We start from the raw sequence: 14,248 nt of genomic DNA, 5'->3' as shown, positions 1-14,248 counted from the left end.
CTAACCTATCCTAATCCAGGAATGGTTGTGGTGGGGATACTGGCTGAAGCTGGTAAAAGGCATTCTTCACCACTGAACCTCAAGTGACTGAGCTGGAGCCAAGAGTACTGTGTACCTGCTCCTTCAAAACGAGTTCCACCCCAACTGGCTTATCTCCCTGATATGGGAACGTCTCATCCGTAGTGCTCCTGTCTTGCCAGGATTTAAATTTAGTTTATTGGCCCACACTGAGCCCAGCACTGCATCCAGGCACTGGGCCAGAACCTTCATGCACTCACTCAGCTCAGGTTCTTGCACCAATGTACTCTTACCTTTCTTTCAAGATGGCCTAGCCTCCTATTTCTGTGTGGAAGCAGGATTGGAATAAAAGAAGAAGTGAAAAGTCAGTCAACCCTGTTTTTGTGCAGGTATTTATTTGGAATCATGGGGCAAAGGTCATTTTGGCTCTGGCATTCCACCCCCACCCCACCACCCCCCACCACCCTTTTGAAAACATTTGGGCAGACACATTCAGTAGTCACTGTAGTTTGTCACTTCCCTAATTCAGACCTTGCAGTCTTCCTTATTCGCTTGGAGAAAGGCAATTTGCATCTGCTTCTCTCTCTCTCTCTCTCTCTCTCTCTCTCTCTCTCTCTCTCTGTGTGTGTGTGTGTCTGAAAATGTGAGCAGGATTGGGGAGCACCACCTACATGTTAAAGTCCTCCACGAGAAAGGAATCACCAGATAAGAAGAAATGATCTCTTTGCTAACCAGCTCAACTAAGCAGTTGAGTCTCTAGAATTATCACAGCATTTGTCTCCTGGGGTTCTTCAATATTTGATCATCCTTTTCTCACTTTGCAATGCAAAGGTAATACTTGTTTAACAAGGAAGGAGGAGAAAAACACACTGATTTAGAAATATTTCGGGGTGCCAGCTAGCCCACCTTGAGCTTTTTTGTTTTGATTAGCTTACTCAAGTTTAAACTAAAATCTACACAGTTGCTAAATTAAGTATACAACATTTACTTCGTTAGAATAATAGTTTTTATTTTTCCCAGTTCCTTGTTCTGGGCAGAGCCCTGGTAAATATAGGTTGTAGTGGTGTATAAACTAGATCTTACTCAGTGTCCTCTTCTGAACTAGGTTTTTTTCTGGGGAAATTGCCAACTTTCCAATTTTGTACCACCCATGTATAAAACAAGTTGTGAAACTTGCTTCAGTAAATAGTCACCCTCTGTTTTGAATACTTTTTCTTTTAAAAGGAAATCCCCGGTCAGAAATATTTATTTGCATGAGACTGTTGTTATAAACAGAGATAAGTGAGTTAAACATAATCCCTAAAAATGAATAGTTTGCATTCTTCACATAATCTCTATAGTGGCTTTATATCCTAGCCTGCAAATTACATGTATTTTAGCTAATTATCCTGTTTTCCAGTCATCTGTATCCTCAGTGTGTACAGCAGTTTTAGTGACCAATTAGCAAGCGATCCAGACCAGATCAGCACTATTGTCAATTTATGTTTCAGTTTTGTCATTCACTGTCCCATAATAAATCTTTCTGTTCTCCCCTTCCCCATACAATAGGGTTGCCATATTTCAAGAAGTAAAAATCTGGACACCCCTAAAGTTGTTGAGTTTTTAAAAATTGTTGAGTTTAGTGTGTGTGTTTTTTAGGAAAACACACTTGCTTCTCTGCAATTGTAGGCTTAGCTTTTATACCCCTCCTTTTAGCATGTGCTGTATTAGTACAGGTGTACCTGCCAACAATTAGTTTTACCCAAATTATGTCAAAGTAGTCAGATTATGCTTCTGCTAAAAGACACCAGCTGATAAAGGGCATGAGTCAGCCAGAATTATGTGTGTTTAAACCCCATTTGTTTAAATGGGAGGGTGAAGCATTTAGGGTGAGGCTTATGCATTTAGGGTAAGTGATGAGAGAGATGCAGCCCCAAGCGCAGCCATACTGGTTTATTCTGCCCTGTTCACATTTAAATGGCGGGAGGGTCTGATTTTTACACCAGAAGGTGTGTGCTGAGAGCTGAACCTATTCCCTCCTCCACTTTAACTCTCCACACTCCATCCTTAAGGGCATTTTTCTCCTGGCCCAGTCCACTTCCAGTAATGATCTGGTTGGGAGAAAAGTTCCTGGGGTGGTGGACTGCGAGAAATTAAAGGGGAGGAGTGGGAAGTTCTTCTCACCTGTTGTTGTTTAGTCGTTCAGTCGTGTCCGACTCTTTGTGACCCCATGGACCAGAGCACACCAGGCACTCCTGTCTTCCACTGCCTCCCGCAGTTTGGTCAAACTCATGTTGGTAGGTTTGAGAACACTGTTCAACCATCTCGTCCTCTGTCGTCCCCTTCTCCTTGTGCCCTCCATCTTTCCCAACACCAGGGTCTTTTCCAGGGAGTCTTTGAAGACAAACTGCCAATATCTGCCTGCTTCAGTGGGTGCTTGGATCTCAGAGTATCACTCGACAAGCAGATTGAACTTCTTCACCAGGCAAAAAGAAAAAGAAAAGAAACAAACCCTCTTCTGCCTAGCAAGGTGGAATGTCAGGACCATGTGTCCTGGCTTATCCACAGACCTGTTGCAGGTCAACGACTCGCAGAAGATGGCCATCATTGACCGTGAGCTGAAAATGCTCAATACTGACATTGCTTATCTAAAAAAAAAACCAGTGTTGCTTCAAATAGCAGCCTCCGAGATAATAACTGCACCTTTTTCTGGCATGGAGGGCATCCAGAAGAACCATGTATTGACAGCTTAGACTTTGCAGTGAGGAACTCTCTTTTGTCTGCTACAGAGGGCTCAAAACACTTGCTCTCTCTGCCTCTCAGCCACCTGCAGTCCTGGTTTAAGGTGGGCAGTAGCTGACCAGTGAGATAAAATTCAAAGACAACTCAGAGCGATCATACCTTAAGCCAGTCAGGTTGAGGTTAAGACTCGTAACTGCTGCCTCACCGAAGTTCTGCAACATATAATAAAGGCATTAATATGTGAGAATCCCTTAACACCTCTAACATTTCCTTCATAGAATAATCAACAACTGATTCTGTTCTTACACCATTTGTTCTCTCATTTCTATCAATGATGTTGATTATAAGTGGAAAGTCCTCATTTCTGTGCTAGTAAGTTTTACCAAAACTTTTGAATTAGGAAATTTTCCTATGCAAATCTGGCTAATTTGTATAGAGTAATTTGCATAAGAAAAATCTCAGTTTACACTGTAGGGCCTGCACAGTGATTTAAGTTAGCATATTTAATTTACTCACATTCAAATTAACAAAACTAAACACTTTGAAACTGCCATGCTTGCCTAATACTGAATTTGCATTTGGCATCCATTCACTGTTACTAATAAGAACAGAAAAGTTTCCCTCAGAAAAATAAAGGAGTGGAAAACTTCCACCCCACATCACTACCTCCATTACGGTGGTCAGTGAATGTGGAGCCATATGCATTCTCTCCTGTTGTTCTACTTGCTTGCCCTGTCTTAATTCAACAGGGCTCATCATTTTTGAACCTGGTAAACTGAGTGAAAGAAGATTTGTGGTAACAGTTGGAACAGTCACAGTAATTGTGGTTGATGGGTGGCTTGCAATGATCTTTCACCTGTTCTGTCGAATAGTTTAGCAATGCATGCCTTTCCCACTGCCTTTTTAAAGGAGTAGTGAAAACAGCCTCTGAAGGAATTGTGATACCTTCTCTGTGCTCTTACGTTTGACAATCAGCTGCACAAGACCCTCTCATGATAATGTCCCTTACCTTGCAAATGAGTCCGCTCGCCAGAGTCACCCCTGATGATTGCCATTCTGTCACAGCATTTGATGACATAGAAGCTATTGACCACACAACTGCTTGCTTTCAAAGACTACACATGGGCTTGGAGGCCAGCCTAGGATGGGTGGGATTGATTGACTGATTGATTATCTATCTAACTAACTTGTGTTTCCTCTGCAAGGAAATTGAGGGCAGTGTACATAAGCTCTTCACACCATACATTTGTGAGGGGCACATGCCTCTCACCACTCAAGACTCCTGGGAACATTACCCTTTACAGAGCTACAATTCCCAGCAGCCTTAACAAACTACAATTCCCAGAAATATTTGGGCAAGGGAAAAGTCATGTGCTTTAAATGTATGGTGTATACACAACCATTGGTGGTCTCCCACCCAGGCACTGACCAGACTCAGACTTGCTTAATTTCAGTTGAATCATTTGCCTTCCAGCCTTTTGTTCCACCCCTGCCCCACTGCTATTCCCTCCATATCTTGGCTTAATACCCCCACGATCCCCAGCCAGTGTGGCCATACTGGTTGGCGCTGATAGGAGTTGTAGTCCAAAACACCAGGAGGACAGTAAAGCTGCCGAAACCTGGTTATGCAGCAGAGAATTCACAAGCAGGAGAGGGGTTGAACAATACCTCCCTCTTCCTTCCTGTTCTCCCCTGCAAATGCCCCCAACACTTGCATTAGAACTATGAGCTAAAGATGGGGGTTGGTGACCCTGTGTTTTCCTCATGTACTTTGTTCAGAGTTGCACAGGAAAAACTGGTCTGTTGGTGATGTCAGGGAAGATGGGGGGGGCTTATATTTCCCCTCATATTTGCCTTCTGCTCCTTAGGGGGAGGCCCACCCCTCACACATGAGAACCATGGATTTAATGCTTCAGAATGTAGCTAATCAGATTATCTTTAAGCCCATTAACTCTACTGCCAAAGATGAAATAGTTCTGAAATCTTGTTAGCACGTTCTGTGGGTGAAATAGGGAAGTATGTCAGAAATCTCCAGATACCTCTTTGGCCTGAAATAGGGTGTGTGTTTGTTGGAGCATCCCATCAAATTGTAACCTTCCTGTTGGGATTCATACATTATCTGCAATGATAACCTGCAGTTTCATTGCTAGCAGTTCCAGCCATTATTGCAGCTCTCCCCCTCAGCATAGTTCAGAACAGAAAGAAATGGCAAGCTAGATATTTTTATATAAAGGAAACTGAAATAGTATAGAGCTAGGCCCATATATTTAGCAAAATGCCACAAGGAATAGCAACAGCCAGTGCTTTTTTTTCCCATAAATTTTTTTTAGGGATACTCTCATTTTCCTACTCAGATTGAAATACTGCCTCTCAATGAGGCCAAACTTAGATTCACAAAATGTTTAGGGGTATCCGTACCCCTGCGTCACCCCAGAAAAAAAAGCACTGGCAACAGCGATGCACATTTGTAGCTGCCTGTTTAAGTGCTGAATTGTTTTCTGCTTCCACATACAGTGGTACCTCGGGTTACAAACGCTTTGGGTTACGCGTTTTCAGGTTGCACACCGTGGGAAACCCGGAAGTACCGGAAAGTGTTACTTCTGGGTTTTGCCGCTTGCGCATGCACAGAAGTGCCAAATTGCATCACGCGCATGCACAGACACGGCGCTGCAGGTTACAAACGCTGTGGGTTGCAGACATGCCTCCGTCACAAATTACGTCTGCAACCCAAAGTTCCACTGTATTGTGATACAGCTTTGGAGGTCTGCGGATTAATGCCAGCTGTGGAATAAGGGTGTGGTGGTTATTAACCTCCGGTGGTTGGATAAATATTCTGTCACTGGGTAAGAATCCCTTATCACCAGTCCTATAAGCTTGTGTGTCTTTTGTACATGAAAACTGATGGGATCCTTGGTTACATCAATGGGCAGGAGTTAATGATGGTGTTATAATTAGTTAACACTAATGGCATTACAATTATTGTGAAATAATGGTTGTGTACTTGAGACCTCAGGTGATTTTACCCAGGAGGAGAAAGATGCATTTAGAAACCGGGTCAGCAGTGAAACCGCAGAGATCAATTTCCTTCCCCCACCAATGTTTATTATGTCTTATTTTTTCCAGCAGTGCTGGATTGTTATTTCAGCAGCACCTAAAATTCTGTGCTGTGGTAGCTTACACATGTGAAGAGACGGGAGCACAAAAGCAGGGCCGTAATGCAGATTGTGTACTCGAAATACTCTTGGGAATAAGCATATATTTCTTTGCTTTTGCATAATTTATTCTGCTTCCAAAGAGTCAAAGAAGTTGGAGGGTTTGGGTTTTTTTAAAAAAAAGAATGTGGTGATTAAGAGGAGAAGTGGAAAGAGCATGGAAGATTAAGGATTGGTAGGTCACATGTCTGCAAGGGACAGGGAACTAATAAATAACAAGTGGAATCTGCAACAAAATGTTGCAGTGTGGGGTGCTGCCATTCAGAATTCAAGGCATTCCACCTCCCACTTCTTCCCTTCTCTCCCCCTGCCATGCCCAGTCAAGCAGCATTTGATGGCCAGTGAGCATGCTTTTTTGTAATCAGCTTTTTTGTGGCAGAGGAGCTCAAGTTTTTTCTTCAGAAATGTTGCTCGCCTACAGACCTCTTCTGTATGGGTGGCAGTATTTTGGCTGTGCAAGCAATGACACCCAGAGCCTGGACATAATAAATACAGTGAATTATATGGGTGGAGCGGGTGTGGGGACAAGGAGCTGAAGACTCACCCTCAAGGCCACTTCAGAAGTTACTAGCTGCTAAGCATATCCCAGCATTTATATCACTATGAAAACATGATGCAGGGAGAAGGGAGGCAGTTGCAGTTCTGAGTGGCTTCTTTTGCAGTGTACACATGGTTAAGTAAACACATCTAGCCGGCACATATATCAACAGGATCCCATAAAAACATACACAAATACATGTCTTGTTTATTAATTAGTAACATGTGAAGCAGCCCACATATCAGTGGGAATCCTGTGTGGCCCCCCTTTCCTTTTGAAATTGCTCCAAGCACCACTCACGTCTTTCACCATTTTCACTGTAAGAATATGAATGTGGATCAAATATGAATATGAATCAAAACAAAGAGTGGGGAGGACATTAAAAAGAAGTCACATTATTTTTGCAAAACCACTAGTACTTAAATCAGGAGTAATCACTGTGTTGTGGGACTGTATGGAAAGCAGTGCCTTCAAGTTCATAATGCACAGTAATTGACAGTGTATTAATAATGAATACTATGACTGATCTGTGCCAGTCTATTGGGTTGTATTCAGTTATGGTCCTTATGCAAATGGTAGCTCACTCTTCCAGCATGGGCTTCCTTCAGAAGAATGAGTGAGAGGTGATTTTTGTCGTGCGTCCCTCCATGCATCCCCACTCCCAAATCTACTCCAGGAGGTAATGGAGGAACATTTGGGACAATGTGAGAGATCTGGGTGGGGTGTGTGTGTGCGCGTGTGTGAAGGGGAGGGCAATTGGTGAAAATGGTCTCCCTCCGTCTGCTAGATCAAAGCACCTTCTGACAGTGTGAGGACCACCCCAGGGATTGCTTGGCATGACTGGGATTTTGGCAAAGTAGCAGTGACCCAATGGATAGATCGTACAATACGATTCAGTGCATATCCTTAGAATATGAATGAGAGAATGTCAAACTTTCAATAGTGGCCTCATAGTCTCTGAGATTCAACTGCAGTGCAGTTCTGTGGCAAAAGCCAAGCACAGAAGATGAGAGATGCCCTATAATCCACTTCGACTTTGCCTATTTAGACCGAGTTTGCTGAAAGGAAATTGAGTCAGTGAGCAAGCTGTGCATAATTTCCAGAGAAATCCATTTTGCTGATACTTGCCCCCCAAACTTACCTAGCTTCCCTCACATATCACTAACTGCCAATCAGCATCCAATTACTACCCTCCTATTATGTCATGGAACTGTATAGATCCATCCCCTGCTTCCATAATGGGGGAAGATTTGGAATATATCAGACACAGCTTTCACAGACTGCCACACGCGAAGACTCTCCATTGCCCATTGGGTTTCTGTTTAATATATATAGGTGTCCAAAGTACTTAATGTACAGCAGCTTAGCAGTCCTTGCAACAAGCCTGTGAGGTGGGCCAATAGTATCTACGTGACCCAGGGCCACTCAGTGAGTTGGGGATGGTTGCGAAATTTCAGCCAGAGACTTACAGGTTCGCCACTGTGCTACACCAGCTCTCTTGTCTACTAGTGCTTCTCAAAAAAACAACAACCATTTTCTGAGCATCATTCTCAAGTAGGCTTGTGTGACCTTGAGCTATAATAAACTCTTGGGGCCTTTCTGTTTACCCTCTTCCCGTTGCTCTTTCCCACAGGCACCATTCGCCCCGTGCGGCGCAGCTATTACGACCCCTCCTCAGCTCCGGGAAAGGGCGTGGTGTGGGAGTGGGAGAATGACAATGGCACCTGGACTCCCTACGACATGGAGGTGGGCATCACCATCCAGCATGCCTACGAGAAGCAGCACCCCTGGATTGACCTCACTGCCATCGGCTTCTGCTACATCATTGACTTCAGCACGATGGGGCAGATCAACCGCCAGACGCAGCGCAAGCGCCGCGTCCGCCGCCGCCTCGACATGGTCTACCCGTTGGTCACCGGCACCTTGCCCAAATCCCAGTCGTGGCCGGCGAGCCCTGGGGTGGCCAGCACGCCTCCTGCGCCGGCCTGCACTTGCCCCCAGTGCCTCCTCGTCATGAGCATCAAAGCAGCGGTGGGAGCCGGGAGCAACGGAGGGACTGGCGTTTCGGTCAGCCAGCAGCAGCTCTTGCAGCAGCAGCAGCCGCCCGCACAACCACCACCGCCTCCCTGTAAAGCTGTCTCCCTTTCTGGCAGCGCCAAGCTCCCCATGCCGGCATCTATCCACAAGCCCCAAGACGGAGCAGCTACCATGCGCAGTTCCTTGAAGACCCTGGCCTCTCAGGTGAGCCGGAGGCAGGCAGCCAGCACTCCGGCCCTCACCACAGCCAGCTCCCCCGCCAGCCCTACCAGCGCCAACGGCAAGGTGACCCGCGCCAGCCTTAATACACTGAACCGTACCAACCTGCAGCGCCTAGCCATTGCGCAGTCCCGTGTGCTGATTGCCTCGGGGTAAGTACATTGCAGTTGTCTCGGACAGTGGGGTGTGTGACTGTGAGTGTTCCCAAACGGTGGTCCACGGCGCACCAGTGGTTCACGAGCCTCATTCAGGTGTCTGTGGATTTGTGGTTGAGGATAGCAGACATCAATCACATCAAATGGTCATACTTATTTTTATTTATTGTGAGTCCTATTGATTTTTAATGGTGTTGTTATTTGCTTCTTTTATTTCTTGCATCAGACCAGATTCAACTCACTAGTGCAACAGGGGTTTCCCTTCCTCTCTTTTCCCACCCAAGATTGGCAGGGCAGCGGACTGTCGGGAGAACCCTCAGAACAGTTCACCGGGGGGGGGGGGCGAGCATTCCGGCAAACTGAAATGTTTGCACTGACAGAGCATAATTTTAAATTTTACATTATTTTATTGTGTTACAATTTGAATTCAATGGAATGCAACAAAGTGCAATAGAAAAGAACCAAAAGAAACGATGGGAATACGGTTAAAAATCATACAGTATCTAGTGCAGCACATTGCAATTGAAAAATCGTTACGCGTTTCCCCAAGAGCCTCAGCAGTTTTCAAGTGGTCCGTGAGGAGAACAGTTTGGGGACCACTGGGGTAGGAAACCTGAGTTGTGAGTGAATCTCTATGGACTGTACAGATTAGTGCCTCCTCCCCTTTTTTGCATATGGAGTCCACACTCTCCAAGTAGATAAGGCTATATTGCAAACTCCCCTGTGATCTTCAGATGAAGGATGGTATAGAAATTGAATAATAATAATAATAATTCTGTCTCTGCTGATGAAGGCACTATACCTCTGTTGCTAGGATTTGGAAATGAGGAGACAGCTATGGCACTCAGAGCCTGCTTGTTGATATCCTGTGGTTGGCCACTGAGAACATGATGCTCAGTTGGATGAACCTTTGGCCTGATCCAGCAGGGCTCTTCTTAGAGGGTCACTGCTGTTTTACCATGGTGCACCCTTGGGTCATTACGCGGGAGAAGCTCTTTTGAGCCCCCTCCCTCCAATTCTGTTGTCTCTGCTTGACGTGGTCTGCAGAGACAGACGCCCAACACCCATCTCAGCTAGTCGAGACAAATGATGAGTCAAACCAGATCTTGCCTCACATTGAAAATGATTACTTTTTCTCAGAGCAAGCCAAGTTTCAGTGTTGTGAAAGGATTTTTCAGTAAGCAAAAAGACTACCTAAAGCAAGGCTGGGCCATCTGAAGCTGTAGGCCATATGCAGCCCTCAGCTCTATCTTGTAGCTCAGTGGCTTTGCTAATGTAGAAGGTCTTAGGTTCAATCCCCAGAATCTCCAGGGAGGGGCTAAGAAAGAGCTCTGCCTGAAATCCGAGAGAGCCAGTCAGTGGAGACAGTTCTGAGCTAGATGGGCCAATGGCCTGACTCCCCATAAGGCAGCTTTCTATGTTCCTATAAGTCCCTTGCAAACAACCAGGTGTGGCCTTTGGGAAGAGTAATCTAGGAAGGAAGGGAGTGAGAGAGAGAGAGAAGGGGCAGCCCTGCCCCATTTTTGGATCTGTGCCTCCCATCCCAGTGCTGACTTTGGCCCTGCCCACAGTCTGCATGTGGCCCTAAACAAATTATCCCCAAGGGAATATGGACCTGGACAGGAGAGAAAAGGTTGACATGAAGTCTAAGCTCGGATGTTACAAACATTTGGGGGGGGGGTTTTCAGCTGAAAAGAATCTGACTTCTTAAGTGTTGACTTGTTCGTTAATTTCATATACCGTATTTTTCGCTCTATAACACGCACCCGACCATAACACGCACGTAGTTTTTAGAGGAGGAAAATCCGTAGGCATGCCACCCGTAGGCATTCCCTCCATAACACGCACAGACATTTCCCCTTACTTTCTAGGAGGAAAAAAGTGAGTGTTATGGTGCAAAAAATACGGTATTTGTTACTCTTCATTGTCATGGGCAGCGCTAGAGTAGATTACAAAACATGGGAAACGGGACAATAGGTTAAATAAACACAACAAAAATGTTGCAGTTGAGGCATCTCTGGAGATTCCAGCAGCATGAGCCAGTTGCAAGTCAGAGGGCCTGACTTGAGAATCTAGAAGAACATGATGGGGCCGAGCTGTGGTGTTGCTTAATGTATGCAGCCTGACATGCCAGCATGATAAAAAAATCCCTAATGAAGATCTAAGACTGCCTACAGCTGGCACTCCCCACCTCGGCCTCTCTCAGCTCCCGCGTTCCCCAACTTATAGCAAATACCACAGACCCCTTTAACCATGAAAATGGGGGGAGGCCTGCAAACCCCTTTTGAATACTAATGAGGAAGTGAAACATTCTTTTTCTCTCCCCTCCACATCTAGGGACCCTTCCTCTCAAAAGCCCTATTGAAAGCTTTTCACGCCACTGCCTGATCTGGAAGACACCCCACCCTCCCCTGACCAAAACACTCTTTCTTGGTCATCTAATTAGCGTGTTTCTCCCCTTTTGTCTGACTGCCATCGGCCTTCTGTCGCCCGGTGCCCCCCCCAATCGCCCGTGACCCTTCCAAAAGACTTTCCCAAGGAAGAGAGCAAGGGAGGAAGGGGCCAAGGCGATGTTTGCTGGAACAAAAGGCCCTGTGAATAACTTGGAGACACAACCAAGGTTTCTAAAGAGCTGGAGAAAGGCGCAGTGAGAGGAGTGCTAGGGAATGGGAGAGGGGTGGGCAAATGCCTCTGTCTTTAGATTAGAGGATTCTCTGTCTCCAGTTAGGTCTTGGTCTGTCTCTACGGCAACTATTGTCCAGCTAGAAAGGTCCTTCGCTCTGTTTGTCATTCAGGCCTTGTTGCCTTCTCATGCATACTTCATCCGTCCCTGTCCCAGATGCCTCTACTTCCCTTTTGTGTGTGTGTGTGTGTGTGTGTGTGTGTGTGGAGCAATTTGAGGATTGTTCATTTCTAAAGGGCATACAGTTTAGGATGGCCATCAAATGGCGATTTCTGATATGTGAAGCCACTGTTAGAATTTGGCCAGACAGCTCTCTGCGTTGTACAGACATGGGCAGGATTCGTCAGGCGAGGTTGGCTTCTTTTGGCCTTGCATGGCTGACAGGACCCAGTATAGATTGTACAATGGAACCTTAGTTGTCGAATATAATCCATTCTGGAAGACCGTTTGACTTCCAAAACGTTCAAAAACTGAGGCTCAATGGGCAGTCAGAGAATTCAATTGAAAAAATAGAGAAATGCGCCTCGGAAGCCGTTCAACTTCCAAGGCGCATTAAAAAAATGGAAGCATTCACTTCCAGGTTTTCGGCATTCAGCTTCCGAAATGTTCGGCAGCCAAGACATTCAAAAACTGAGGTTCCACTGTACTGTCCACCTGCTGGCTTCATGACTTAGGTCAAAGGGCACCCAAATATTTGGAACATGGGGGGAGTTGCTGCTTTTGTAGGACACATCTTGCCCCACAGTGGCTAACCAGGAATGCATGAAGCAGTCATGTGGACCTGTTCTAAGAAAGTTGTGGGACTGCACTTTTTTTTTTACTTCACAACCCTTTCACTTACACTATGTCCTCAGTGGTTTTTCCTCCATTCAGACACAGCACAATGAAGAACTTTACCCTTCTCTTCATGAAGAAGAAGAAAAAATCATGTTATTTTTTAAAACTTCAAGCTTTCAAACTTCCCTCAATATCACTTTGCATTTTCAGACTGTCACTATTTGTGGGGTGGGAATCAGGCACATGCAGGTTATTTCAGTGCTTTAGGTCAGGATGGGCTAACCCATGGCTCTACAGCGGCTGCTGGAATCTTGACTCCTGCCAGCCTCCAGCCAGCCTGGCCGGTGGTTAGGGATAATGGAAGCTACAACTTCTGGAGGGCCACCGGTTCCCCACCCCGCGAATAACAGCCTATTTCAGGGCACAAGTATTTCCAGGAAGTGGTCCTGGAAAAAGCAATAACGTTTTCTCTCTGGGGAATCCATCCCCACTGTTACTATGATCACTCACTGCCCAGTCCTATATACCTCGGGTTAAGAACTTAATTTGTTCTGGAGGTATGTTCTTAACCCGAAACTGTTCTTAACCTGAAGCAGCACTTTAGCTAATGGGGCCTCCCGCTGCTGCTGCTGCTTGATTTCTGTTCTCATCCTGAAGCAAAGCTCTTAACCCGAGGTAATATTTCAGGGTTAGTGGAGTCTGGAACCTGAAGCGTATGTAACCTGAAGCGTATGTAACCTGAAGCGTATGTAACCTGAGGTACCACTGCAGTTGACCCTCTCTGCTTTGCAGGAAGGCAGAAGATCATCATGGTTAGAAGACCACGGCTAGTGCACACCTGACCCTCTTCCCCAACCCCCTGCATACACATGCCTTTCAGGAGTCATGCTGATACAAAGGCTGTCACAACCACAGACCTGCCTTTCCGTCAAACCAGTCCTCCTGTCTCTGGCACACACCCTTATTTCAGATACCTATGGGTGCGCTTGCCTCTCCCAGGCCGCCTTTCTTTACTCAGCCAGGGATTGTGTTTGTGCCTCAGGCTACTAGCAGCCAAAGGCAGGGATGCAACCTGCCAGGCTAGTTTAGTGGGAACACGCTGCTTTTCGTCACTTTCAGGGTCTTAACAGAAACCAGTCTGGGGATCAGAGAAGCGGCAGGGAACCTGCCACCCAGTGTAGCGTAGAGCGCCATTCCCCCCCCCCCTGGCCTCACAGAGTCTCCAGTTTCGTTCCTCAAAGGGATTCTAAAGCGTCCTTTGATTTCTGTGCCTCATCTCCTTCCATGTTTGCTTGGTTCTTAAGAAAAGTAAAACATCTCGTGGCACTTTAAAGACAAATAAAGTTGTTATAACTTAAGCTTTCATGGACTACAGTCCGCTTCATCAGATGCATGAATTTCTGTAGTCTGTGAAAGTTTATGCCATGATAAACTTGTTAGTCTTTTAAGGTGGCACAAGATTCTGCTGTTGTTTTTCCTCAAGAGACTAGTGCACCTGCCTCTCTGAGAATTGGTTCTTGAGTATTCTGCTTTTCGCAATGATGCCGAATGTGTCCACAGTCACTTGTAAGCTGTGCCTCCTTTCTTTGCAGGGTCCCTACAGTTCCTGTGAAAAACCTCAATGGCTCAAGCCCAGTCAATCCAGCACTGGCAGGTAAGAGGGTTAGGGTCACTGTAGAAACAGAGCAGTCATCAGTGACTCAGGGCTATTGCTTGGCCTAAATAAGGGATATCTAAGGAGCTGTAATAAGTTTGATGAGGGTTTGGCGTTCGTCTGTGCCATATGTTTATTCAGGGAATGCAGAGGATATGCAGAGTTGCCATATGGGTTAAAGACAGGAGTCACGCCTAAAGAAATATTAAAAGGGAGGTAATGGTGACATTCTTT

At 45.8% G+C, this 14,248-nt stretch overlaps 1 protein-coding gene across 1 annotated transcript in view; it reads left to right on the top strand.

The window, feature by feature from the left end:
- Positions 1-14,248, top strand: part of DTX4 (deltex E3 ubiquitin ligase 4) — a 38,690-nt gene that overhangs the window by 12,363 nt on the left and 12,079 nt on the right. Inside the window, exons 2-3 of the mRNA XM_082211720.1 lie at positions 8,123-8,897; positions 13,953-14,014. Coding sequence (XP_082067846.1) covers positions 8,123-8,897; positions 13,953-14,014 — 837 coding nt within the window. The remainder of the gene's footprint in view (positions 1-8,122; positions 8,898-13,952; positions 14,015-14,248) is intronic.

Source organism: Podarcis vaucheri (genome assembly GCF_965113315.1).
Source record: "Podarcis vaucheri genome assembly, chromosome: 1".
NCBI lineage: Eukaryota > Metazoa > Chordata > Lepidosauria > Squamata > Lacertidae > Podarcis > Podarcis vaucheri.
The sequence above is the reverse complement of the archived record's forward strand: the minus strand, read 5'-3'. Positions and strand labels throughout refer to the sequence as shown.